Source organism: Sorex araneus, chromosome 11, assembly GCF_027595985.1.
Source record: "Sorex araneus isolate mSorAra2 chromosome 11, mSorAra2.pri, whole genome shotgun sequence".
In the NCBI taxonomy this organism is placed as follows: Eukaryota; Metazoa; Chordata; class Mammalia; order Eulipotyphla; family Soricidae; genus Sorex; species Sorex araneus.
Genome location: NC_073312.1, coordinates 14,608,578 through 14,636,001, shown reverse-complemented (window position 1 = coordinate 14,636,001; position 27,424 = coordinate 14,608,578). Strand labels below are relative to the sequence as shown.

The following is a 27,424-nucleotide window of genomic DNA, read 5'->3' as shown; positions in this document are numbered from 1 at the left end:
TGTAGGTCATTCTTCTGTAGGTATTGATTACCTACAGAAAGGGCTATCCCCATGACCTCAGTGGTCAGCATTTATGTTCTCTTCAATTTACAAGGGTGGTAAGAGACTGGTGCTTGGTCTAAAAGTGCATCTTTGTTTTTAGGGAGGAGCACGGAAGGGTGCCCGCCAGAAGGACAATGAGCTAATACGCTACTACTTCTCAGATGCCAAGACGGCATATGAAATCTTCCAGAGAGGACTTGCTGTATCTGGTAAGTCTGGCCTTCCAACTTAACCTGAAAAAAAAAATCAGTATGGGGTCCTACTCTTACCTCTTCTTGCCACACTTCTAGATCCTCCTTTGTTTAATGATCTGAGTTAAATGGTACATAGCAGATGGAACTCTAGCGCAGTATTAGAATGGGTGCCGGAGGCAGATGTGACATTACTCCATGTCTCACCTTGGATCACAGGCAGACCACCCTGCCTTTCTGAATCTGTTTGTCAGTTAACACAACAGTGACCTGCCAGCTTGTCACAGCTGATATTATAATGTATGGAAAGTGGTCGATTAACTCACCCACTCATTATTTGTTTAAGAACAACATGATTTTCAAAAGAGTATTTTCCTGCATTTATGGATACAGAATTCGAGCCAGAGTTAGTATTTATATTTCTGACTTATACTACCATTGATCCCACTCTGGCACCAGCTAGCTCACCTAGCTGCTCTTCCTGCCACAGAAGAGATTATATTTCTTCATTTCTCAGAAGCAACACTGACATGAACTTTGGTAGATTCATTTGGTATGTATCACGACTGTAACAGTGGGCACATTGCTAGATGCGCTACTTTCCTTTAAAAATCAATTGACTTTCAGCTCACCTTTCATCCTTCTATTCTTGAGTAACAGTCTGTTCTGGCATGGTTTAACTATGAGACTTCTTATCGCTCCATTTCCTTCTGCCTCACGGTGACTATGAATATTGAACCGCCCACACCTGCCAAGTACTAACTGTGCAAAAGGTATGGCATATATATCATTGGCTTTATCTTCCTGTATGCTTGGGATTAAAGGTTTTAAAGCCTTGATCATTTTGTAAAAAGAGGTAACAGAGACAGAAAGTTTTAATATCTTAAAGCTGACAGAATTAAAAGTGTTGCAGTTGATACTGAAATCTGAGTGTGCTTGTCTGATCATGTTACTCTATTTTCTCTGTGCTTAAGTAGCACTGCACTGTAGCACTGTCATCCCATTGTTCATCAGTTTGCTTGAGCGGACACCAGTAACGTCTCCATTGTGAGACTTGTTACTGTTTTTGGCATATCGAATACACCACAGGTAGCTTTCCAGGCTCTGCCGTGCAGACGGGATACTCTTTGTAGCTTGCTGGGATTTCTGAGAGGGACAGAGGAATCAAACCTGGGTTGTCTGTGTGCAAGGGAAATGCCCTACCCGCTGCTCTTAAGTATATATAATCATTTAGTTGTTTCTTTGGACAATGAAGGGCTTATTGCAAAGAACATTTCTATCTGAGGCTTCAAGGGGGGATATATCAAGTATTTCTGGCACTAGATCAGCACCTACCTAGATTTCCACTCAAATAATAAACAAAAGAAAATCAATCAACAATTATTTTCTTTACTTATCTGACAATTTAAAGGACTATGTGGCCAATAGAATACACATTTCTTTGGGATTTTGTATTTTTTTAAAGTTTTCTCCATTTGGTATGTATCATATCTGGAAATGAGTTAGTTTGCACAAATAAGATACTTCATTTAGATTTAAGACTAAAGAAAGTTACAAATTGCTCCTCATATAAGCAGGCAGAGAAATCTGACTTATTTCCATGGGCAACATTGCTGATCCCAATTGGGATCAAATACATAAATTCAAATATAGGTCCTTTACATTTTTATTGACTTATCATTACTTACAGTGTTTTGAATTTCAGAGTTTATCTCTGTGTGTATGTGTGTGTGAGCATGCGTGTAAAACTATCACCATTCAAATCACCAAAATCCCTGTACTATTCCTCCAACAAAAAGATGCTTCACTTCATTCCTTCTCATTCTTCCTTTTTCTTTTCTCTCTGGTAACCATCACAATTTTCACCAAGAGTGAGTTTGTATTACCATGGTTTAATCCCCACCTATGTGAAGAATCGCCCGTGGAGAATGCTTGACACTAAGGGGGCCAGAGAGATGGTACAATGGATAGGACACTTGCCTTGCACAAGGCCAAATCAGGTTCCCATCCCCAGCACCCTTTATGGTTCCAAGCCTAACCAAGCCGATCCCTGAGTGCAGAGCTTGGAGAAAACCCTGAGCACTACTGGGTATGGCCCCAAAACAAATAAACCAAAAAAATCCTTTGAGCCTGGATTCCCAGTTCTTCCATTGATCAAAATTCCAGCTATTTGCATAAAACCATGCCTTAGGCTTTGTCACTTAAAACAGATCTGAAGTTGAGTAAGTTCATGAAAGGCTAGGTTGTTTATTGCCTGTCAGGACTTTGACTAATCAGGCTACCACTGATTAGGGTACAGAGTTTAATGAGACCTCAGTGGGTGCCCCTTCAGGCCAATTATTTGACTTGCTCCTTGGCCTCCGGCTTCCACCAAGCCTTTTCATTAACAGGGAAGCCATAAGGACACGTGCTATGGGGTTTTTCCACATTCATCAGCTCTGCCACTTTCCAAGTGATCTTGAAGAAATCATCTTGCGAAGTTCCTGATTGGTTTCATGGGGTGACCATAGTTGGGGAGTTTGCATAGGTTCATGTGCCTAGCACAGAGTGTGCGTTCCCGAAAAGGAAACCAGCACTTGTGAGCAAGATTCAGACAGAGGCACAGCCTCTAGACCGCAGCGGGGGCTGGAGGCCCCTGGCAGGACTTGCCTGGCTTCAGAGAAAACTGTTATCGTTGTCTGAGGCCTGACTTCTTGAACTTCCACACAGTTCTTTCAGCAGGAAGCAACCATGCTCGCATGTTCTGTGGACAGCCTCCTCATTCATTTTGATATCTCTTCCATCACAGTGGCTATCTCTTTCCTGCTTTCTTTCCTTTTTCCTGTCACTGCATCCGGAAGTTCGCTTATTTACCACTGAATTCCTAGTAACCCTCTCTGTGAATACTTCCTTTGGGCAAAGCCAGAATTCCCTTTGCCTAGAGCCTCTTCGTAAATGTTCCTCCACTCTGATCTCCTATTTTCCTATTTATAATTTCATCTCACTGATTTTGATGCTTCTCAGCTTGTTAGGCCTGTTACTTAGCCTGATATCCTAAGGTCTGTGACTTGGGTAGGACTGTTGAAGGAGATGTTCTTGGACTTATTTTGAAATAAGGCAAAGTAGTTGACATGTTCAGAAAGTGAGTTCTGTTGTCAAATGCCAGATAATATTTTGACAATACTAAAGACAAATGTGGACAAACACACACACACACACACACACACACACACACACACACACACACACACACACACACACACACCCTGTGTGTTTGTTGTCTTGGTTCCTTGTAAGCTTCCACAGAAGACACTCTCAGATAAAGGGGCAGAGTTCATGAACAGATGAGTCATGAGGGTATATAAAACGCAATAAACCAGGCTAAAGGTTCCAGCTGTCTTAAAGTAAATGACACTGGGGCCAGAGAGAGACAGTGAGAACTGGGATAAGGAGTCTTCAAATCAGAAGATATTTGAAAAAGATTCTCTTTAATTTTTATGGCATAACATACAATGGTGGTAGGGACAAATAGAGTGTACAAAGGGCTGTCATGACCAATATGGTGGCAGGGATCAAAGTTGGTTTTTTGTTTGTTTGTTTTGTGTTTTTCTTTTTGGTCATACCCAGCGATGCACAGGGGTTACTCCTGGCTCTGCACTCAGGAATTACTCCTTGCAGTGCTCAGGGAACCATATGGTGCCAGGGATCAAAACCCCAAGCCTAGGGCTTAAAGAGCTGGAGCACATGCTTCTCAGGCAGGACCTGTGGGTTCCATTCTTTTTTTTTTTTTTTTGGGGGGGGTCACACCTGGCTCTGCACAGGGGTTACTCCTGGCTCTGCACTCAGGAACCATCCCTGGCGGTGCTCAGGGGACCATATGGGATGCTGGGAATCAAACCCGGGTCGGCCGCGTGCAAGGCAAACGCCCTACCCGCTGTGCTATCGCTCCAGCCCCTGTGGGTTCCATTCTTGGCACCATACGGTCCCCCGTGCACAGCCAGCTCTCTGCAAACCAAAAACTGAAAAGAAAACCTGAGCTTTTCTGACGCTTCCTATTCCTCCTTCCTTACCCAGTTCTTTTACTTTAGGGACTCTATGCTACGAAAATGTTCTTAATTCACAATGATCAATTTGAAAATATTTATTGAAGCTTTATTAAATGTTCCAGCTTGGAAACACTCTAAATACTGACAAGGAGAGCAATTCAACTGTAGTAAAATTCTTAGTGGGTGGGTTGGCTGCCTTAATAAGGTCATGGGGATCTCTGTGCAGGAGATATTGTATCATTAGAATATTTATATCAAATGGGGGAGGAAACAGAGCATCAAACTTATACATGTTGGGGGGCTGGAGCCATAGCACAGTGGGTAGGGCATTTGCCTTGCATGCAGCCAACCTGGATTCGAATCCCAGAATCCCATATGGTCCCCTGAGTAATTCCTGCGTGCAGAGCCAGGAGTAACCCCTGTGCATTGCCAGATGTGACCCAAAAAGAAAAACAAAATACAAGCAAACCGAAAAAACAACTTATACATTTTTGGAATGAATATAACTGTATTCATTATATACAGTAATCCAGGTCAAGGGACTGTGGAAAGAAATAGTGTTTATGCAATAAAATTGTGGATGACTGTTTTGATTTCTTTTTATGCTTTTATGAGCATCATATCTTTTATTATGCAGAATCTCAATCCAAGATTATCCAATATGGGTTGTTTATGTTTATGTTTAAGTATGGGTTTTTACTTAAGTTAAGGGAGGTTGATCTTACTTATATATTTCTCTGAATATCTATTGCCATGGAGTTCACACAGGCCAGATCTTATTTTCAACATTTCCTAAATGTTTCAAGTGTACTTTGTAACAGTCTCTCTGCCTTGGAGAACTGAGTGTTTTCTGCCTTTGATTTCCTTGGCACATGAAAGAAACTCATATTCTTCATGGTTTTATCCTTGACATCATCATGTCTTTTCCTAAACCCCTTTTCCTCTGGTCAAAGATTTGGCAGCTGGAGCTGATTTTCTTTGAATTTTATGCTTTCAGATAATGGCCCTTGTTTGGGATATAGAAAACCAAACCAGCCCTACAAATGGATATCCTACAAACAGGTAAGCCAGGACCCTGGTTTTGGATAGATTCTTTTGTTAAGGTGATTCCCCGAGTTGAATTTGGTTCTTTTTAGGTGCTGACTACTTTTTAAAACTCTCTCTTTCACAGGTGTCTGATCGAGCGGAGTACCTGGGCTCTTGTCTTTTGCACAGAGGACACAAGCCATCACCAGACCAAAACATTGGCATCTTTGCCCAGAACAGACCGGAGGTAACCAAATTGACGTTAGCTCAAGGAAGTGTGTCTCGATTAAGTCTAAAGTCTATAAACCTCACCCCTAACTTTTGTTGGTGACCTTCCAAAGCTTTCCCCAAATCTTATATTTTTTTCAATATAAAATTGAAATAATTTAAAGAATGACAACTCAAAGAGTTGTAGCTCAGGGTCTCCTTAATTCCTGCTTGCGGAACCATTGCAACTTCTCATATTTTCTAGCCTCTTTGGGGTCATTTTCTGTCTGTCTGATTGTTGTGTGAGGAAAATTAGGAAACTGAGAGATTGGCAAATAGACTAAGGTTGTAGTGGAAAGGGAGGAATGTATTCATGTTAGAATAGGTATATTCATGTACTTGACTTGAGGAGGGGCTGTGGGATCACACTCAGTGGTGCTCTGGGCCTACTCCCAGTAGAGCTTGGGGACCAGAAGATGTTGGGGATCTGACTGGGGTTGAATACATGCAGAGGCAATTGCTTTAACCGCTGTCCTATCTCTCTGGCCCTATGGGCTGTACTTGGACTAATAAATCAAAAGCACCCACTGCTCCTGAGACCCTAGGCAACAACCTCAACAAGACTGGAACTAGAGTTTCACAGGGGGAGGAAAGCCGACATTAGTCATTTAGATGACTCGAATTCATTTTTCTCCAAGTCATTAAACCCTTAGATATCCTCAGAACGCCTCAGAATTTGCTTCAGAATAGTTGGATGATACATGCTTACTACAGCCAGCTGCTTAACAAAACTCTAAGAATGTCCTTTTAGAGAATTTACATATTCCGACTACCTAGACGCAATTAAGAGTGACCTTTAACTCACAGCTCACTTCATAATCACTGTCTTGACATTTAAGCTTCCCTGTTGGTAGTTTTTGACTTAATTTGCCACGTCTCTGTCACCGCACGTATCAGCTTCCTGAAGTAAATCCATAGTGATGTCACGCTTACCTATCTTTGTCCTTCCACTTCCTTTTTCCTTGAATGCTCTCTGCCTCCATCTCCACAGACAAATCAAAGTCCTTCAAAACCCTGCCCAATGTCCATCACTCTCCTCAAGCAAAGCAAATATTCTCCACCCCATTTCTGGAAGTTATCACTGCCTCCTGAAAACTTAATGTTTTCCATCCCTTTTATGATGGAACTTATCATCAGTATTCTCAGTCCCTACGTTTGTTTTGTGCTTGTCTCTGTGCTATTTATTACCTTTATTTAACGTTGACTGTATTTTATGGCATTAGTAATGGCACTCCCTAAGACGAAAGTGATTTTTATTTATTTATTTATTTATTTTTAATTTTTTATTATTTTTTTAAAAAAATTTTTATTAAATCACCATGTGGAAAGTTACAAAGTTCTCAGGTTTATATGTCAGTTATACAATATTCAAACACCCATCCCTTCACCAGTGCCCATATTCCACCACCAGAAACCCCAGTATACCCCCCGCCCCCACCCCCTACCCCCTACTGTATAACTAATGAATTTCACTTCGTTTTTTCTTTACCTTGATTACATTCCATAATTCAACACAAAACTCACTATAGTTGACATAACTCTCTCTCTCTCTCTTTTTTTTTCTCTTTTTCCTTTTCCCCTTTTTTTTTTTCTTTTTCCCCCTCATCCCCCTTCCTGCGCCTCATAGTATGGTGTACGCCACGCCACGTCGGCCAGCGTGGGGCTTTTGCTTAGTTCACAGTCCAGAGGTGGCTGCTACATTAAAAACCTTCAATATTTTCAACAAAAACTTACTGTTATTATTTGGAGTTTCCCCCCCAAGTCAGACCTGTTCAAATGGAACCGATTCACATTGCTGACAATTATAAATGTTTTGGATTTCTGTATAAAGTCCAGGGAGAATTCTGCCAGAAATTACATAGCCCAGCTCACACTCCCAGTGCATTACTGTAAGAAGTCTCTGAATTCAAAATCTTTAGGCGCAGAGGGTCCGATTCGCGCTCAGCGGCTCCGGGTTTATCTGGGCCGAGGGCGTGCCGGTTACGCCCCCTTCCCATGAGTTCCTGGGAGCCCCCAAAGTAAAATCCGAATACCTGTGGGTCTGGAATCAGAAGATGGCGCCTGCCACATGGTGCCGCCCACCCGCCGCTTTCCATGCAGGAAGACAGGGTGGGGAGGAAAAAAAAATCCACCCCCAGCAGCACCGAGTTGTAGCCCAGTTTGGTGTCCCAATGCATTGCTCTCGGGTGCTGCGCTGGATGCCCGAATGTGTTACATCTTTGGAGTCAAAGTCTTTAGGCGCCGCAGAGGGTCCGTGATTTTTAATTAGAAAGCTACCAAATAAAGTTTTGTTGACTGAATGAATCAGTTCTATTCCTGAATGAATCAATTCAAAGCATTTTCTAGTTCCTTACTCAAACTTCTCTCTGAACAGTGGATCATCTCTGAGTTGGCTTGTTACACATACTCCATGGTAGCTGTGCCCCTGTATGACACGTTGGGAGCAGATGCTATAGTGTACATCGTCAACAAAGGTGAGCCTTTGCTATTTGGTACTACCTTGATTCTTTAAGACTGCCCAGTAATTCCTCAATAACTGTTTTTGTGGGTTGGAATGCTATAGCCACAGATAAGTCTTTGTCCTCTACCACTTAGAATATAAATGATGGGAAGGTTACTACACTCCACGATCAGTGAGAGATACAGATAGATGTTTCAACAAAATGCTCTGAGGTGTCAGAGTATGATAATATGTTAAGTGATAAGACTGTTGACTTTAGCCACTGGATAGAAGATTATAGAGCAAGTGATTAAATTAATTATTTGCATAAATCACGGTAAAACTACTGGTTTCGTTTCCCATTCTTGTCAATCCAACTCAGTCCAGTTAACCTTCAGGTACCAATATCCATCAGTTTGTAGAAAACAAAATGTGTTGTTAGGGAAATAAGCCCAAGTGCAATGGGCAAATAATAACCTTTTTGTAGATTCTAGATATGTTTTTCTATATGACTCTATCATATAGGCAGAATCAAAAGTTTTCTACTTTCGCCAACAAGTATTAAAGTAAATGTTACATTTGAATAAAAAAATGCTTGCTAAAATCTCATGTGTCCCCTTATTTTCCCTTTGCTTCCCTGATCCCCTCCCCTCAAATGTGACTGGACCAGACTTAAGCAGTCAATACACCTTCTCTGCATTCTTTTTTTTTTTTTTTTTTTGCTTTTTGGGTCACACCCAGCAATGCACAGCGGTCACTCCTGGCTCATGCACTCAGAACTCACCACTGGCGGTGCTCAAGGGACCATATAGGGTGCTGGGATTTGAACCCAGGTTGGCCGTGTGCAAGGCAAACACCCTACCCGCTGTGCTATCGCTTCAGCCCCTTCTCTGCATTCTTAAGCAGAAAAAAAATTTTGTCTTCTCCCCTGGAAACACTGTTGAAGCATGGAAGAAAACCCCGTGTTTCTGTTCTAATTAAACTCATTTGTTGTCCATAGACTGTTTCAGGTTTCATACACTGCTAAGTCTGATTTGCAGATGTCATCTCCTATAGAACCTGGTACTTTTGAATTTTTCAAAAACTTCTGCTTTGCAAGGCAATCAGGTATAGACAGAAGGAAATCAATCTCTGGCTCTATTTTTACTTTCAGCTGATATTGCCACAGTGATTTGTGATACTCCCCAGAAGGCTTCACTCCTATTGGGGAATGTGGAAAAGGGCCTCACCCCTGGCCTGAAGACCATCATCCTCATGAATTCCTTTGATGAGGACCTGAAGCAAAGAGCTGAGGAAACTGGAGTTGAGCTTTTGCACTTTTCTGATGCTGAGGTATGGTATGAAATGTCATTCCCAGCTTGAAGTCTGGTCGGATGCCATGAGCAACTAGCCAGAAATCTCCCCAGAGTGCAGATGTGTTTCTGGAGGGTGGAGGTGTGAGCTGGGGAGCAAATACTACATGTGGGCTGCAGCTTACAAAGGCATTTCCCTAAGACCACTCTGAAACTCATGCTAGGATCGCAGAATGGCTATGGCTAGTGTGCATAGACTTCAACATAGAGAATTTCTGGGTCAGAGAGACAATACAGTGGGCAAGGGGCTTGCCTTGCACATGGCCAGCACCAACTATTACATAGAGTCACTTGAGCATCACTAGGAGTTACTTAGATGACAGAGCCAGGAGTAGCCACTGAGCACTGCCAGGTCCTGTAACTCCCTTTGATGCTCCTTATACGAACTATAAAAACCAGAATAAAGAATTCCTAAATTGAGCGATTAGAGGTCATCATGAATATGGGCTCTGGAACCAGATTGCCTGGGTTTCCTGTTCTGGCTACAAATCTATGTGTGATGTGACTCTGGCAAGATGATGTGACTCTTGCTCCCCCATTTCTCGGTCTGCAAAAGGAATATAAAATAGTCCTTAGCTGCAGAGGAATTGGGCATAGTAATAACCCATAGATGTACACATATACTGCATGTACCCATGCAAGAAATAATATGTATGTGTACTTGACTATGACATATATTAAGCAGTGGTTATACTATCATATACTGTAATCATTTGCCTTATATATAACCATATGCTTTCTGCTATATATATAATAGCATGCTATATACAGTATACTATGTGATTTATTTATTTTATTTATTTTTTATTGAATCACCGTGAGATAGTTACAAAAGCTTTCATGTTTAAGTTTCAGTCAGACAGTGATTGAACACTCATCCATCTACTAGTGCACATTTTCCACTATACTATGTAATTTTATTTTATTTTATTTCATTTATTTATTTTTTCTTTTTGGGTCACACCCAGCGATGCTCAGGAATTACTCCTGGCGGTGCTTGGGGGACCATATGGGATGCCGGGGATTGAACCCGGGTCGGCCGAGTGCAAGGCAAACGCCTTACCTGCTGTGCTATCATTCCGGCCCCTATACTATGTAATTTTAAAAGTAACATGTAGTGAGAGAACTAGAGTTCAAATGGAATCATTTCTCTTTCTCTGTTCTGGACATCAGGATACTAGCTGGGGTGTGGTGAGCCCTGATCTACATTCTTCAGAATGATTTGCCATTGGTCCCTCTGCTAGTCTGCAGAGGGTGATGGGAAGTTGGACATTAGAAATCTGTCCTCTGGAAATAGCAAATCTAGGGACCCCATTTTGCTTGACAGATGGCAGTATTTCCACAGAGGTATTTTCAGGGAAAAGGGAGAGCATATGACAGGTACATTTGTCATAAAGCTTGCTCAATTTATCTCTTGTCTTTTTTTTTCCCTGCAGAATATAGGCAAAGAGAACTTCAGCAAGCCTGTGGTAAGTATTCACTTGCTCAAACAGATTTCTGCAGTATTGGACTTTTTCATCTTTTGGTGATTTCAACACTTGTGTTTTCCTCTGCAGCCTCCTAAGCCAGAAGACATGAGTCTTATCTGCTTCACCAGTGGGACCACAGGTCAGTAGTGCCTGGAGGCTGCCGACCTTCCACCCCAGCCACTGTTGTCCCCGAGGCCTGTGTCCGCTGTCCCATCCCCATCCAGGCTGTCCCACAGGCCCGAGTGATAAACCCAGGGCTGGAGACTCAGGTCTCTGATAGGTTGATAAACATGCTCCATGGCAAATCCTGTCCTCCTGACCACCCAGACTTTTGAGTATGAAGGGCTGAATAGAAAAACAACAGCAGCAACCTGACTTCCTGCTGTGAAGGGATTTACAGCACAGATTTCAGGGGGCTTCCAGATGGCAGCACAAAGCCAACTTTCCTCCCCATCCCTCCACTCTCTCAACTTGACACAATTAGAATGGCTCTCCTGAATCAAGATAAACCCTCTGGCTGTTCCACACGTGCCCCACACACAATTTATCTATTTGAACTCATAATAGCTTTGAATGTGACCTAGGAAGATGATAATCTTGTGCCCCATTTGGAGTGAGGGAAGCATTCCCGGCAGTGCTCAGAGATCAGCCCACTCCTGGTTCTGTGCTCAGAGATCACTCCTGGAGATGCTTGGGGGCCTAAGTGGTGCTGAGGATGGAACCCAGGCCTTCTGCAGCTCCAACCCCCTGGGCCAGCTCTCCAGCTCTAAAGTGCCCCTAATGTAAGGGGATGCAGGAAATATGGCAGAGCTGAAGTCATGAACCCAGAAACAACAGGAGGAGGTGATGGGCTTTTCTTTTTAACTGCATCTGTGATTGTGGTCTTGTGGAATGTCGCTGCACATTGCAAAGCCAAAGACGGGCCGTGTGCCTTATAAAGGGTCTTTCTCTCCACCTCTTGTCTCCTCCAGGTGACCCCAAAGGAGCCATGATCACGCATGAAAATATTGTTTCAAACGCCTCTGCTTTCCTCAAGTGTGTGGAGGTCAGTGGATGTGGGAAAAGAGGTCCTAGCAAAAGGGTGGATGCCACAAAGTTCAGAAGTGGAAGTTAGAGCAGCAGCAGGGCTGGAGGGTGGCGTTAAAAGGCCTGTGTGTGTGCAGATGCCAGGACAGCTTGGCACATCAGTGTTATCATTATCATTATCATTATTATTATTATTTTGCTTTTTGGGTCACACTTGGCAATGCACAGGGGTCACTCCTGGCTTATGCACTCAGGAATTACTCCTGGTGGTGCTCAGGGAACCATGTGGGATGCTGAGAATCGAGCCCTGGTTGGCCACATGCAAGGCAAATGCCCTACCCACTGTGCTATTGCTCCAGCCTCATCAGTGTTTTAGGAAGCTGTGTATGTTGCTGCCTTGATATCCAGCACCTCTCTGCTCTCGGCGTGTAACAGCGCCCCTCAGAGCTCCACGGGGGGGTCTAGCCTGCACACCCAGGTGTGGCCCTGCTGGAAATACCTGGTCTTTAAGTCTTCTTTGTCTGGGGAAAGTTGGCATTGATCGATGGTCTCTTTCCTCTGTGCCCTGATCTGTAGTATGCGTTCGAGCCCACGCCTGAGGATGTGAGCATCTCCTACCTCCCCTTGGCACACATGTTTGAGAGGGTCGTGCAGGTGAGTGATTGGAGTTTGGGGTTCCTTGATTGGTCGGGGTGGGTGGTTTACAAAGCGAGGAGCCATAGGTATCTTCATAGGTCCTTGGTCTGGCTGGGACTGACCCCAGCCCTGAAGGGCCCCCTGGTGCTGAGCCTCACTGCTGGCTTTTGCCTTACAGGCTGTTGTGTACTCTTGTGGCGCCAAAGTTGGATTCTTCCAAGGAGACATCCGGTTGCTGCCTGATGACATGAAGACCCTCCAGCCCACAGTGTTTCCTGCAGTGCCTCGTCTCCTTAACAGAGTCTACGACAAGGTACCACCCTAGTTTCTGTTGGGCTAGCCCCCAGCTGAAGTAACTGTGGCTCAGGTCTGAGGAAGGCGCTTAAGAGCACTGTGTTACAAATGAATCTGCTCAACCTCCGTGGTCTCCTCCCAACTGGCAGCAACTTCCTGTCATGCACTCATGAAAGGCCACACTCAATGCAATGCCCTTTTCTTCTGCATAAGATTGCTTCAAACTTGAGCTGGAGAAAGCTCCTATCAGACTTGGAGAAAGCCTCCAAATTCAGCTGACTCACTTGCAAGTTGTGACTGTTTTCCTAAGACCTACTGGTTGGTCATTGAGCTTCTTGCCAAGGCTCTGGGCCTTATGATGAATGTCTCCACTTTATCCTATCATCCAATCCTCTCAAGAGCACAGGAAAAGAGGCTAGTGCTTGGTACCTCCAAGATATTTCTAAGTTACAGCAAAGAAAACTGGACCTGAGGAGTGAAATCACTTGCACAGAGTCTGTCTAATCAAGTCAGGTCAAAACCATCCTCATCATTTTAGCTGTCATCAATCATTGCTCTTTTTTAAGTTAGGTTTTGCCAACTGGTAATTTTTTACCAGTTTTTAACTGGTAAATTTTTTTTAATTGAGTAACAGTTGACACACAGTTACAAAGTTGTTCATGAGGGGCCGGAGTGATAGCACAGCGGGTAGGGCATTTGCCTTGCATGCGGCCGACCCGGATTCGATCCCCGGCATCCCATATGGTTGCCCAAGCACCGCCAGGAGTAATTCCTGAGTGCAAAGCCAGGAGTAACCCCTGGGTATCGTCGCTAGGTGTGACCCAAAAAGCAAAAAAAAAAAAAAAAAAAAACCAAAGTTGTTCATGATTGGGTTTCAGTCATATAATGTTCAATACCCATCCCTTCACCAGTGTACATTTTTCCACCGTCAAGTGGAATTCAATCATTTCTCTCACATTTATTCACTGAAATTTTTCATAAAGTCCTGATATACATTCAGTCCCCCCCCCTTTTTTTCAAATGTTCAGATCAATGAACTGGTGTCCCCATGATCTTTAAAAGTTGCCAGTGGGATTTTTTTTCCTTTGAAATATTATAAATTCTATTTTTAATGGTGGCCTATTTCTGTTCATTCTTCTTGTTAAGATGTCCCATATTGGAAGTTAGGAGCCCCATCTAGTTGGCGAGGGGTGCCTTGAACACGCCTGGTTGTCTCTGAAAGCTTCCTTAGTTTGGGGACTCATTGTTATTTGGCAGCCTCACTCATCCACAAGGGTTCCATTACCTAAGGAACCCAGAGGTATCTATGTTGCTCCCTTGATGAGTATCCCCAGTAGATTTCCAACTAAGAGGGGTTGTCACCCTGCAGGTGCAAAATGAAGCCAAGACACCCTTGAAGAAGTTCATTTTGAACTGGGCTATTTCCAGTAAATTCGAGGAAGTGAAAAAGGGCATCATCAGACGCAACAGTATCTGGGACAAGCTCGTCTTTGGCAAGGTCCAGGTAGGTTGGTTGAATCCTAGACTGAGCCAGGAACACTCTGGACCCTCGCTGACTCCACCCGACTGTGTGTTTCTTGGCTTGAGTCTCTCTGGGACCCTTAATCTATCTCGTGTGTTCACTCACCTTTCGGCATCTCTCCGGGATAGCTTAGGGGCTAAAGGATTTTACTTTGGAGCTAGCACCTGCTTCTTTTAGGTAAGATTTTAAGACATTTAAAGGGTCCAAGAACATAGTTAGAGTAAATATTTTGTCACGCATGATCCGGACCCAATTATGATTATACCTAACATTTTAAGAGTTTTTTTAAATTACCAGAAGTCCCTGGAGTAGACTTCATCTGTTGGGGACTAGATGGATAGATAAAGAAGAGGAGCAGGATGGGTAGTTTATGGGAACTTTAAGCCCAGAATGCAGACACTTGGACGTGGAATGTTGCCCTAGCCAGGGTCCATTAACTTGTCTATATCTTTGCTCTTTCCCCCTGAAGATTTCCTCTTGAGAAAGCCCATTGCAGAGATGTTCGTCCCCATATGTTAAGACTCTTGTCTGTGTAAAAGTCTAGTTCAGCTAGATTAGAGTATTTAGACATTTTGCCAAAGAATATTGTTGTTCCCTTTCTGATGATTACTGGTTCTAAGCAATAAATATTATATGTGGAGAACAGTTTGTAAGAATAGTTGTGAGGCTGTTAGCCCCCTAACCTCATGCTTTTTATTTTATTTTATTTTATTGAGGGGCTGGAGTGATAGCACAGCGGATAGGGCGTTTGCCTTGCATGCAGCCGACCAGGGTTTGATTCCCAGCATCTTATATGGTCCCCCAAGAACCACCAGGAGTAATTCCTGAGTGCATGAGCCAGGAGTAACCCCTGTGCATCGCTGGGTGTGACCCAAAAACAACAACAGCAACAAAAAAGGACCCAAGTAGTCAATTTTATTGAATCACCATGAGATAGTTACAAGTTTTCATGTTTGGGTTACAATCACACAATGATCAAACACCCATCCCTCCACCAGTGCACATTCCCCACCACCAATATCCCCAGTATACCCCCCCTTTCCCACCCTCCCCCTGCCTCCATGCAGACAATATCCCCATACTCTCTCTCTACTTTTGGGCATTATGGCTTGCAGCACAGACACTGAGAGGTCATCATGTTTGGTCTGTTATCTACTTTCAGCACACATCTCCCATCCCGAATGTTTCCTCCAGCCATCATTTTCTTAGTGATCCCTTCTCTATTCCATCTGTCTTCTCTCCGCCACTCATGAAGCAGGCATCCAGTTATGGAGCAATCTTCCTGGCCCTTGTATCTACTGTCCTTGGGTGTCAGACTCATGTGATGTTATTCTATACTCCACAAGTGAGTGCAGTCCTTCTATATCTGTCCCTCTCTTTCTGACTCATTTCACTTAGCATGACACTCTCCATGTCTATCCATTTATAAGCAAATTTCATGACTTCATCTCTCCTAACAGCTGCATAGTATTCCATTGTGTAGATGTACCAAAGTTTCTTTAACCAGTCATCTGTTCTAGGGCACTTGGTTTGTTTCCAGATTTTGGCTATTGTGAACAGTGCTGCAATGAACATATAGGTGCAGATGTCATTTCTACTACGCATTTTTGAATCCTCGGGATATATTCCCAGAAGTTTTATTGTGGGGTCATATGGAAGCTCAATTTCTAGTTTTTGAAGGACTGTCCATATTGTTTTCCAGAAAGGTTGGACCAGTTGGCATTGTCACTAACAATGAAAGAGCATCCCTTTTTCCCCACATCCATGCCAGCACTGGTTGCTTTTGTTCTTTTGAATGTGTGCCAGTCTCTGTGCTTTTACTTTCTTATTTCTCTTCTTCTTGGCAGGGTTTGGGGGGTGGGGTCAGGGGCTTATTTCTGGCTCAGAGCTCAGATATCAATCTTGGGGTGGGGGCTTGGAGGAATATATGGGGTGCCAGTAACCAAACCCAGGTCAGCATGTGCAAAGCAAGTATTTTACCTACTCGCCTATCTCTTCAGCCCTCTGTCTTTTTCCTTAGTCCTCAGACATCCCTACTTCAAGCCTGTTCACTTGGGGCCAGTCTCTGGCATTCATTGGGTCTTTTGTCCCCACTGAACAGGATAGCCTTGGTGGGAAGGTCCGCATCATGGTCACAGGAGCTGCCCCCATCTCCTCACCCGTCCTGACGTTCCTCCGTGCCGCGCTGGGTTGTTCGGTAAGCCTCACACCTTTGGAAATAACTGACTTCACTTCTGTACAGATAACACTCGCTGTTTAAGTAAAGTTGAAAACACAACTGGAAATACCCCAGAAACGTCGCCTTCCATCTGAAAATCAAGAGAAAATATTCTTCGAGTTACTCCTTTGCATGTGTGTGTGTATAGAGACCTATGTCACCCATAATGATGTAATCTAAAACACTTGTCCCACAGCACCCTGTGAGCATAGCTCTTTGTCAAATAACATTACATCATTTTAATGATTTTGCAATAGTGATTGAAAGCTCCAGGGTAATTAATTTCTATTGATGGACAGTTAACTTGTTTTCCTTTTATTTCACTGGTGTAGTCAATGAAGAACTAAGGATATTTATGTACTCTTAGGTAATTCTGCAGTTATCTACCTCGTGTGCTAAATGTCTATGAGTAGGGAATACCGTCAAGATTTATGTTTTTCAGCATGTCGATTATCCCATGAGAAAGTCCTTATCTCCTCATGTTCTTGCCAGTGACAGACTTTTGTCAGTCATTTAAGTCTTAGCAGGTTGATGCACAAATAATCTTAATGTACTTTCATTTCATTTATTAATGGTTACTCACTGGCACTTATACTTCCTATGTAAATTACTCTTACTTTCTTATGGAAAAATGGGTAACTCAGTTCTGTTTCATATTGTTTTTTTCATATATTCATAATGTCAGTCTTTGTCACACTAGAAATATTTTCCTAGTCTCATGTTTGGCCTTGTGTATTGCTATGCAAAAGTTTGAAATATTTGTGTAGTCAAACTGATCGATCTTTTCTAGCTATGATTTTGAATTTTTTATCCCCCCAATATTGCACAAGGACTGTTTTCATCCATATTGTCTTACCTTTTCTGCATAAGACCTGGCTCCATCTGGAATTTAGTGCAGCTGCTTGTACACTCAGTGATTGTCTCATTCCCTGCTCCTGCCTCTCAGTAACTAGCTCGTGCATTCTGCCACCGTGCACAGCATGAATGAAATGGCCTCATCCTCACAGGAGGTGCCCTGTCATACACCTAAAGTCAAAAACAATTCTGGACTAATGCCAAGGCTAGAAGTCTTGTAAAATACTCATGAAATTATCACTTTTGGCTGTTATTTATTTAAAAAATTAATTAACATTGCTTTATAACATCCTATATATTTCAGGAGTGCAGGATTATAAATCAACATCATTGTGTACCATATCAGTGTTCACTAAAACCTCAGCTTCATCCTGCCTCATACAATGGACCCACCTTTCTTGGTTACCTACCTCCCACCTCCTTCCTGGTAGTGATGAGTTGGCTTTGATTGTCCAACAATTTGTTTCACTTGTTTGTCTTGTTTCTGCATGGGTCACATATGAGTGAAATTACAGTGTTTATCTTTCTCTGTCTCTATGTCATTTACCATAGTGCCCTTAGACTAGTGTTCTTCAACCTTTTCATACCTGTAGATTAGTTTCTATCCATATTGGTCCATGGGTAGTCAGTGATAAACAAGGCTGTAGGCCATTGGGCTTCTGTCTTTGTATACCCGGGGCTGGCACCACTTTGTGGGCTGTGTTGAAGAACATTGTTTGAGACTCTCTAGGCTCATTCTTCTTGTTGCAGATGCAGGATTTTGTCTTACATTTCCAAAGGCTGACTTGTTTTTCATTGTGTTTATATACATTGTTCTTTATTGAGTCATCTGTTGATGGACACTTAGTTTTTTTTCCAACTCTTAATTGCTGTGGCTGGAGCAATAGTGCCGAACATAGGGCGTTCACCTTGCACATGGTCGACTTGGGTTCAATTCTTCTGCCCCTCTCAGAGAGCCCGGCAAGCTACTGAGAGTATCTCATCCACACAGCAGAGCCTGGCAAGATACCTGTGGCATATTCATATGCCAAAAACAGTAACAACAAGTCTCACAATGGAGATGTTACTGGTACCCGCTCAAGCAAATCGATGAGCAACGGGATGACAGTGATGACAATGATATAGTGATACTTAACTACTGTGAACAATGCTGTGATAAGCATAGATGTATTAATATATAGCTCTTCCAATTGATGTTTTGCATTATCTGGGTAAATACCCAAGAGTGGCATAACTTTGTCCATTCTCAATACTTCTCTTCCTCTCAGTCCTTAAACCAATGGATCATAGGGTCCCTTTATCACCCCTTCCCCCAAGTACCTTCCTTTTATTTTCAAGCAAGTTACATAACTCAATTCTGAAGCAACTGTATAAGTTAGACCATACACACACACACACACACACACACACACACACATACACACACACACACACTCTCTCTCTACCTTATCCTTTCAGTAAGCTGAGCACTCCATATCACCCGTCTGCTCAGGAATCCCTTCTAAGCCAGGGGTTGGCAAACCTTTATATAGGCCACATCTGGCACATTGTCTGTTTCCTAAGTAAAATCTTAGTAGGACACAGTCATACCTGTTTATTTTTGTTTCTGACTTACTCGGGGCTCCATTGGCAGAGCTAAGTATTTGAAACAGAGACCAGATGGTTTACAGAACCAAAAATATTTCCTGATGGTCCTTGATAGAAAAAGTTTGCTGCTCACTGTTCAAAAACTCAGGAGCCTTTCATCAGTGCTACTCACTTATTCCACTTCTTCGCTAGAACCCCTTGCCCAGGTGCGTATAGTTTAAGGAATGACTCACATTTTCCCACTGACTTGAAATGCCACATTTCCTAAAGTGTAGTTTCCATGGTTTGTCCTATATTTTGGCACTTGAGAGCTTATCTGATTGTCAAGACCTCAGCTTAAACATGAGTTCAAGCTCTGAAGACACCAGGTGTCCAGAGAGACTGGCTTTCCTCATGTCTCGTCAGAAGGCATGGCTGTTTTGTGTGTTTTCTGAAGGGAATCTCAAGATCAAGGTCCTCTTTGATTTCCGCAGGTATTTGAAGCTTATGGTCAAACAGAATGCACTGCTGGCTGTACATTTTCATCACCTGGGGACTGGACATCAGGTAGGTTCTCCAACTCCTGGGCAGTCCTCAACTGGGACCTTGGATCTTGGACAATGAATAAAGTGGCAAATACCTAACTCAGCTCTCAGTCTCAGTTTTCCTATGTGAGGAATCCATATTTGAATGGATAATTTTCTAGTCCATGAATATCTATCAAATTATACCTGGCACATTCACCCTTCTCTGGATTCACAGCTGATTTGTGGGTTGTGTTCTAGGCCACGTTGGCGCCCCCCTGGCCTGCAACCATGTCAAGCTGGAAGATGTACCTGACATGAACTACTACTCTGTGAACAACGAAGGAGAGGTGGGTGGGTTGTGACAGGTGGTCCCAGTGGGAGTGTTCCTCACAGGCGCTGTTGGCAGGCCTGGGTCTGAACGTCCCCCAGCTTTCCTCTCCTCTCCAGTGGCTGAGGACCCTGGGGTGGTTTGTGGTGGGGACAAATGTTATGTCTCACAGTCAGACTAAGGATGACAACCTCTACTTCTGTCACCACCTTTTGCCACCTTCCTGTAGGTCTGCATCAGAGGTACCAACGTCTTCAAAGGCTACCTGAAGGATCCCGAAAAAACGCAGGAGGCCCTGGACAAGGATGGCTGGCTTCACACGGGAGATATCGGCCGCTGGCTCCCGGTGGGTGCTTCTGCAACTTTTCTGGGAGTGCGTGCTAGACTGGGTCGAACCCTCTGTCTAGAACAAGATGGGCAGAGATGCAAGGGGGAGTTAGTCAGCAGACACAGCTGGAGGACTTAGGCCTCCTCAGACTAGAAACAGAATAACAAATGGTGGCAAGAATTTAGGCTGGGGCCAGAGAGATAGTTAGTAGAGGGGTTAAGGTGTTTGCCTTCCATGCAGCTGACCCCAGGCATGATCTATCCCTGGATCTTATATGGTCCCCCGAGCACTACCAATTGTCATTCCTGAGTGTGTAGCCAGGAGTTGTCCCCGAGCTCCAGTGGGTGTGGCCCTAAAGGCAACAAAGGAAAAGAATCTAAATTGTGAGTCAGGAAGTCTGTCTCAGTCTCAGCTCTTCCTTGGACCAAAAATGTCATCCTGAGAATGCAACAGTGAGTGATTAGGATGTGTCCAAGCTAGCGAGGCACACTTTCTCAGGGCCAGGAAGTTTATTTTGATCACATGTGGGTCATATCTGATCAACCTGCTATAAAAGACATCAAGACTGAGACCTGGTGAGGAGTTTTCATCTTATTTTATTTCTTAAATACACCACCAGTAAGACCACCAGCAAGCAGTGCTACAAATTTCAGACCTAAACAGCAGGGGACTTTTCTTAGGTTCTGGACTTCAGAGTGACTAAGCCTTTGACATTTGAATGGATTTGCTTACACGCAGAGGAAAATTAGGTGATTTCCCTAGGAATGTATAATTGTCCGGTTCTATCTTTTATTGACGCAGAAACTGATTGGATAACATCATAGACTTCGGACATTATTGGTCCAAAGCGATAGTTATATCTAATCATGGACTAAATAGAGATACCACCACCACCACCACTAGGAAAAAATACCTAAAAGCAAACATAAAATAGAGTTATTTTTAGCTTTTGGGGGATACTTTTGTGGTGCTAGGGATCAATCCCAGGGTCTCCCACGTGCAAGGCAAGGACTGTACTCCTGAGCTACTTACATCTGTGGAAGCAGGATTTCTACAAAGTGTAATTATTTTTTCTTTCAGTGACCTCCACACCCCATTAATGTAAGACTCAGAGACTGTCTTAAGAATGGGGATTAGAAACAAATGACTAGCAGTAATCTGTCTTTTCCCAGCTGTTTTCCAAAAGGAAATAAGCCTTACAGATTTCATCAGGGAACATACAAGGGGGCCTCTTTTCAGGCATTCTGTCTATTGTGTACACCTAGAGTCTGTTTCTTCACCAAGAAAGACTACAGAGACTATTTCTTCATCCGTAGTCTTGAGATTTATGTGGCCTTCAAGGAATGTTGCTGACATTCCTCCAAGAACACGGGTCCTAATGAAGAGTTTTATTGCTCTTCGATCTAGTAGTGAACCGCTAACCTGTTTCTGCATAATGATTCTGGGATAGAGGTGGTAGAAGTGGCCCCAGGTGCAGTTACTTCCTTCACTTTCAGGGGTCTGGTAGGTTGAACTGATGGGCAATTTCTTGACTGTGCCTTGATGATTCTAAGGTTGGTGCAGCCTGTTGCCCTACTTACAGTTTGATCCTGTGTATTTTGTTTACCACGAGTCCCAATCTCCCAATTCAAATCCCTAACAACCTAAGCTCCCAAGAATAGTTGACACTAACAATGAAGTTGTAAGATAACCTTCACAGAGGCCTCCTGAGCCCTTCTTCTCTTCTCTAACAAGCAGAATTAATGCATTTAGATTAGCATTAACTTTGTGGAGCTGTTTCTGCCTGCTCTGGCATCTAACAGGAGGGAATCAGGGAGGGCGAGCTAACTCGCATAGTCTAACAATATGGAAGACTGGGGGTTGCCTGGGATATGCCTTGGTGGCAGAGCATACATGCAATATGTGTGAGTTCTGGGTTCAGTTCCTTGAACCACAAAATACTGATATTAATCCCCCAAACAGCCATGAGTTTAATGAAAGATAATACCTTCCCTATTCCTGAGAATTTTTGGAAATGTAATCACTGGAAATTAAGTTATTGGAAACAGCTGCAGAATTCCTTCCTTGGATAAGGCACTGCAGTAACTCTTGAGGACTCTTCTGAAGCTTCATGTTGGTGATCCATATGGTCTCCGAGGAAGCCACTTCCCAACCCTGCCCCCAAAGCCAAGAACATAAACAATTTCTCGGGGCTGGAGCAATAGCACAGCGGGTAGAGTGCTTGCCTTGCACGTGACCAGCTGGGGTTCCATTCCCAGCATCCCATATGGGCCCCTGAGCACCACTAGGAAAATTCCTAAGTGCAGAAATTGCCGGGAGTAACCCCTGTGGATCAACAGGTGTGACCTGAAAAGAAAAGAAAAAAAAAAAGATTTCTCAAAGGTCTTCAGAGAAGTCAAGTTTAAAGGTTACTGTGAGTTTTGCCATTCACTTGGCTGACACCACCCCCAGGGGCTCAAAATTCCTGATGCCATTATGTGTCTTCTACAGAATGGGACTCTGAAGATCATTGACCGGAAGAAGAATATTTTCAAGCTGGCCCAGGGAGAGTACATTGCTCCAGAGAAGATAGAAAATATCTACATAAGAAGTAGAGTCGTGTCGCAGATTTTTGTACATGGGGACAGCTTACGGGTAACAATAACCATTTGCTTTCAAAATTGCCATTTTTCAGGCACAACCTGATACCTTTAAGCTGCACACAATCTGTATAGGTGGGTTAAGGATGAAAACAAATCTGAGTTTATACAGTTAATAAATGAAGCTACATTCCAGACCTCACGTAAGGTAACAGAAGTGAAAACAAAACAAAACAAAAAACAAACCAAAAAACCCAAGCAAACCGAACAACTTTTTAAAAACCATGATGAACTCGAAGCAAACCTAAAGCAGCAGTAAAGCTGTCATACTGAAACTTAGGGTCACCAATGAGTCAAAAGCCCATTTGCTTTTAGTTCACAAAACCACGGGGTTTATGCACGTAGTGATCTTTCATTTGTGCTGACCTTCAACTCGCTTCATGGGGATGGGGGAGGGAGGACAGAGACTGCTTAGAGATTATGAAGCTTAATGTTCAACACCTTTTCTTTCTGAACATCGGATCTGAATAGAATGGCTTTAGAAACAGCTATTGGGTGGCAAAATAAAATTCGAGTTCCATGCAGGTTGGAAATCCAGAATGTAAAAAGAATAAGTCACTAGTTCTGCAACCGAGGTCTTGGGACACCCGTTCCAGAGACACCACACTGCATTTTAGATTCATTGGCCCTGGGGGTGGTGGCACTGCCACCCTAGTTCTCATACACCTTTGTACTTTGTTTCCTGTTCACAGTCATTCTTAGTAGGGGTGGTGGTTCCTGATCCAGACGTGCTCCCCTCATTTGCCGCCAATCTCGGGGTGAAGGGATCTATTCAAGAGCTGTGCCAAAACCAAGTAAGTCGCGCTGTGGAAAGCTTGATGCGTCTCCCTGTAGCCCACTGTGGGACAGGGGCTCTGTGAGTGGGTACCCCGAGCTTCCTCTGGAAAACAGGTTCTTCCTGGGTTTGTGATAGGAAGAAACGTCTGCGGCTGCAGTGGGCTCATGTCTTTAGACTGAACACTAGGATGGCAGTTAACATAACTATTTTATTTTTCTTTGATAGTAGGATGTTGATTATGGGAAAAAGCATGAAAATGAACTTTAAAAAATGCCATCCAGAGAGAGCTCTTACCTTTTTCAAAAAATTGTAGAATCCTTTGATAGTGCAGAGGATAAGATACTCGCCTAACAAGTTGCTGACCCTGATTCAATTCTTGTCACTGTATATGGTCCTCTGAGCACCAGAAGTTACTCCCTGAGCATAGTCAGGAGTACTCTGAGCCCCATCAGGTGTGGCCCCCAAATAAAAACAAAAACCACACAGTGAGAGAATAGAATATTGCTATCCAGAGATAAGCTTTTTCAACTCCCAATTCACCATTTCTTCTCACCTTTGAGCAATATGTTCATAGCCTGCTTTTTAATTTTGGTTTTGGGGTCACACCTGGCAGTGGTCAAGGATCACTCCTGGTGGGCTTCAGGGGACCATATGTGGTGCCAGGGATCAGACTGGGTAAGCTCTGTGCAAGGCAAGTACCATCCCCACTTTACTATCCCTCCGACCTGCATATCCGGCTTTTATCCTAATGAGCTGTAGCACTGTAGCACTGTCGTCCCATTGTTCATTGATTTGCTTGAGTGGGCACCAGTAGCGTCTCCATTGTGAGACTTGTTCTTATGTTTTTGGCATATCAAATACGCCATGGTTCGCTTGCCAGGCTCTCTCGTGTGGGTGGGATACTCTCAGTAGCTTGCTGAGCTCTCCAAGAGGGACGGAGGAATCAAACCCAGGTCGGCCACAGGCAAGGCAAACGCCTTACCCGCTGTTCTATCGCTCCAGTCCCCTAATGAGCTATGACAAGCATTTGAGGTTGTCTTCTGCTTAGCATTTAGGCTCTTTTGCTTTTGTTGGGGAGACTGAAGGGACTCCTCAGTGGTGCTCAGGGATCCAGGTCACAATGATGCCATCAGCATCACAGCCGGTGGGACTTGGCCGGGAGAACCGGGGCATGCGGGACTCACCTTGGGACTTTGTGCGGGCAGGGTCTTTGAGCCTGGGGCAATCCTGGCCTTGGGTTCCTTTTAAACATCGATGCTGGAAGCTGTGCTTTATGTTCTTAGGCTGTAAAGAATGCGATCTTAGAAGACTTGCAGAAAATGGGGAAAGAAGGCGGCCTTAAATCTTTTGAGCAGGTATGTACTCCTGATGCTATCCTGGCCCCTCGTCCGACACTGGAAAGCTTTACGCTTCCATTTGAAATGAAACTGAAAGGTCACTTCCGAGAACTGACTAAGCTTTGTACCACCAGCCCATTAATGACACACAGCCAGTGACCTTGAGGAATCATTCAGTCCTTTCTGCAGTTCTTTTCTTCCCTTCTCCTTGTTCATCTCTTTCCCGTGTTGTATGTGACAGAAAGGACAAGCGGCCACCACTCTTCCCCCCCCCCCCCCAGATCAACCCCATTTTCAGAAAGTAAAGGAATCTTTCAAGCCCTTCACATAGCACTTAGGGGGTTCTGTGGAGAAGTCCAGTCACTAATGTGTGTGTGTGTGTGTGTGTGTGTGTGTGTGTGTGTGTGTGTGTGTGTGCGCCTACATTTGCCGTCTCTTCCAGGTCAAAGGCATCTTTGTGCATCCAGAGCCATTTTCCATCGAAAACGGGCTCTTAACACCAACACTGAAAGCAAAGCGGGGAGAGCTTGCCAAGTACTTCCGTGCTGAAATCGACAGCCTGTATGAGAGTATGAAGGAGTAGGATAAGGTAATTAAGCTGCAAGGAACATCATATTATACTCATTTTTATTGTTTTTTGTTTTTTTTAAAAAAACTATTAGATGACAAAGCCAAAGTTTGGGGGGGCTTTCCAAAAACATTGAGAGACTTATAATGTTGATCAGTCCTGAACATACTGAATCTTGTCATCTCACCTTGAAAGTTTCTGGGCTAAGTAAAGTCTATATTCCAGAACACTAGGCACAAGGGTCATTTTCTTAATGATGATGGTTTAAGTCATTGAAACATTGCAGAAGCACATCTATAACATTGGCTTGTTTTGTGGATTCTAGTTCACTGCAATTGAAGGGGGAGTAGAAATTAAACACCACCATTGAATGAAAAATAAATATTATTTCTGGGCTCCTTTTACTTCATAGCTTTCCTTAAGACCTACATCTTGGTATCCTTTGTCCCTTCTTATCAGTGCTCCTCATGTGTCTACACGATTCAGGGTCAGAGTGACTCTTTGAAACTCTCCCTTGTTACTGTGTGACAAACCTAAGCTGCTGACAGCCTTGTGATATTGGAATGAAGGTCTCAAAAATTTCTGTTCCATGTTTCAAACAAGTATCCTTGCTGTTGATCCCATCTGTGAGACACATCTTATAAGCACTTGTATGTACCCTGAAGTCTGTGTTCAGAAGTGAAGTTTGATCTTAATAATTTCTCTAGTTTCTGACTTGGGAACATTAAAACATCTCTAAGATGTTTTCCCCAAAAAAGAATATTTTCTAGTGTTCTCTATGGTAATATCTAGTGACTAAGTCTGTTCCCTACAGTCTGCTGCTGAGCAAAGGGGAAGGAGTCGAAACTTGATCATCAAGTGCACTTTTCCATTAAATAAAGCAAGTGAAGCGACAACCTCTGGAACTGGGAACAAAGACTTGGACGAAGCCAAATCTTACACGACAGACTTATTTTTGGGGAAGAAATGGACCTGGTTTCCCCTGGACTACAATTCCCCCTGTGCCCGACCCACAAACATGTTGTCTCCACTTGTAAATGTAAAGTCTTTAAAATAAAGGTGCAAATATTTACAGTGGTATGTTTCTTCACTGACCAAGGTGGGCATCAGCCTGAAACCAGGGTCACTCAGTCTGTAAGCTTGGGCTCCCAAACTTGGCTGCATACTAGACGTGCCAGGGACGTTAAGATACCAGTTTCTGAGCGCCCTCAGGAGCTCTGATTAACGTGGTGGGGAGTGGACCCGGGGCAATAGTACAGTGGGTAGGGCACTTGCCTTGCATGTGGATGATGTGGGTTCAATACCTGACACTCCATATGGTCCTTTGAGACTGCCAGGAATGATCCCTGATCACAAAGCCGGGACTAAGCCCTGAACACTGCTGGGTGTAGCCCCAAAAAATCAAAACAAAAAACACCTGGGTGGGAGTAAAGCCTGGGTAGGTTCCTGAGTGTTTCTAGGAAGGAGTCAAGTTGGTTAATGATGGAAGGAAATGAAACTCAGGTGATAGGACATTTCATCCTAGAACTGCAAATAATCCAACAAGTAGCGCCTGAGCCCAAGTGCTCACCCAATGAGCCCAATCCAAGTCTTTCTCCTCCACCACCTTTGTTGTCTAATAAATAGAATTAAATGTGTATTTTCCTTTGGGCTGCTAACGAGTGAAGGAGACCATTCCTGATGGTCTTTCTATAGCGAGTTTAGAAAAGCAGACTGTTCTTGAGACTCTGAAACAGGAAAGGCAGGAATTAATAAAGTTCCCCCTACATAGTCTGTGCTCTCTTGACCTCTCTTACCCGCGGAGCCTCTGCCCTCTTGACCTCTCTTACCCGAGGAGCCTCTGCCCATACATCCTGGACAATTCTCCTGGCCCTCTTACATGCCAGGCATACTCCAATGTCTTCAGCCCAAGATTCGTACACTCCCAGAGGTGCTCCCTTCTCTCCTTGAGATGCCCCCTTTATTAGACCACCCTGCTGCTCTGCTCCTA

The 27,424-nt window shown here is 43.6% G+C and overlaps 1 protein-coding gene across 5 annotated transcripts in view; it reads left to right on the top strand.

Moving 5' to 3' along the window:
• Positions 1 to 26,537, top strand: part of ACSL5 (acyl-CoA synthetase long chain family member 5) — a 50,126-nt gene extending 23,589 nt beyond the window's left edge. For all 5 annotated transcript variants that reach the window (XM_055118939.1, XM_055118937.1, XM_055118938.1 and 2 more), the window contains exons 3-22: positions 143 to 251; positions 5,256 to 5,320; positions 5,430 to 5,531; positions 7,926 to 8,025; positions 9,145 to 9,323; positions 10,780 to 10,812; positions 10,900 to 10,951; positions 11,784 to 11,857; positions 12,415 to 12,492; positions 12,653 to 12,787; positions 14,138 to 14,272; positions 16,392 to 16,487; positions 19,424 to 19,496; positions 19,715 to 19,803; positions 20,014 to 20,130; positions 22,603 to 22,746; positions 23,444 to 23,545; positions 24,813 to 24,884; positions 25,309 to 25,455; positions 26,249 to 26,537. In XM_055118939.1, coding sequence (XP_054974914.1) covers positions 143 to 251; positions 5,256 to 5,320; positions 5,430 to 5,531; positions 7,926 to 8,025; positions 9,145 to 9,323; positions 10,780 to 10,812; positions 10,900 to 10,951; positions 11,784 to 11,857; positions 12,415 to 12,492; positions 12,653 to 12,787; positions 14,138 to 14,272; positions 16,392 to 16,487; positions 19,424 to 19,496; positions 19,715 to 19,803; positions 20,014 to 20,130; positions 22,603 to 22,746; positions 23,444 to 23,545; positions 24,813 to 24,884; positions 25,309 to 25,449 — 1,896 coding nt within the window. In that variant the 3' untranslated portion in view covers positions 25,450 to 25,455; positions 26,249 to 26,537. The remainder of the gene's footprint in view (positions 1 to 142; positions 252 to 5,255; positions 5,321 to 5,429; positions 5,532 to 7,925; positions 8,026 to 9,144; positions 9,324 to 10,779; positions 10,813 to 10,899; positions 10,952 to 11,783; positions 11,858 to 12,414; positions 12,493 to 12,652; positions 12,788 to 14,137; positions 14,273 to 16,391; positions 16,488 to 19,423; positions 19,497 to 19,714; positions 19,804 to 20,013; positions 20,131 to 22,602; positions 22,747 to 23,443; positions 23,546 to 24,812; positions 24,885 to 25,308; positions 25,456 to 26,248) is intronic.
• The last annotated feature ends 887 nt before the right edge of the window (positions 26,538 to 27,424 follow it).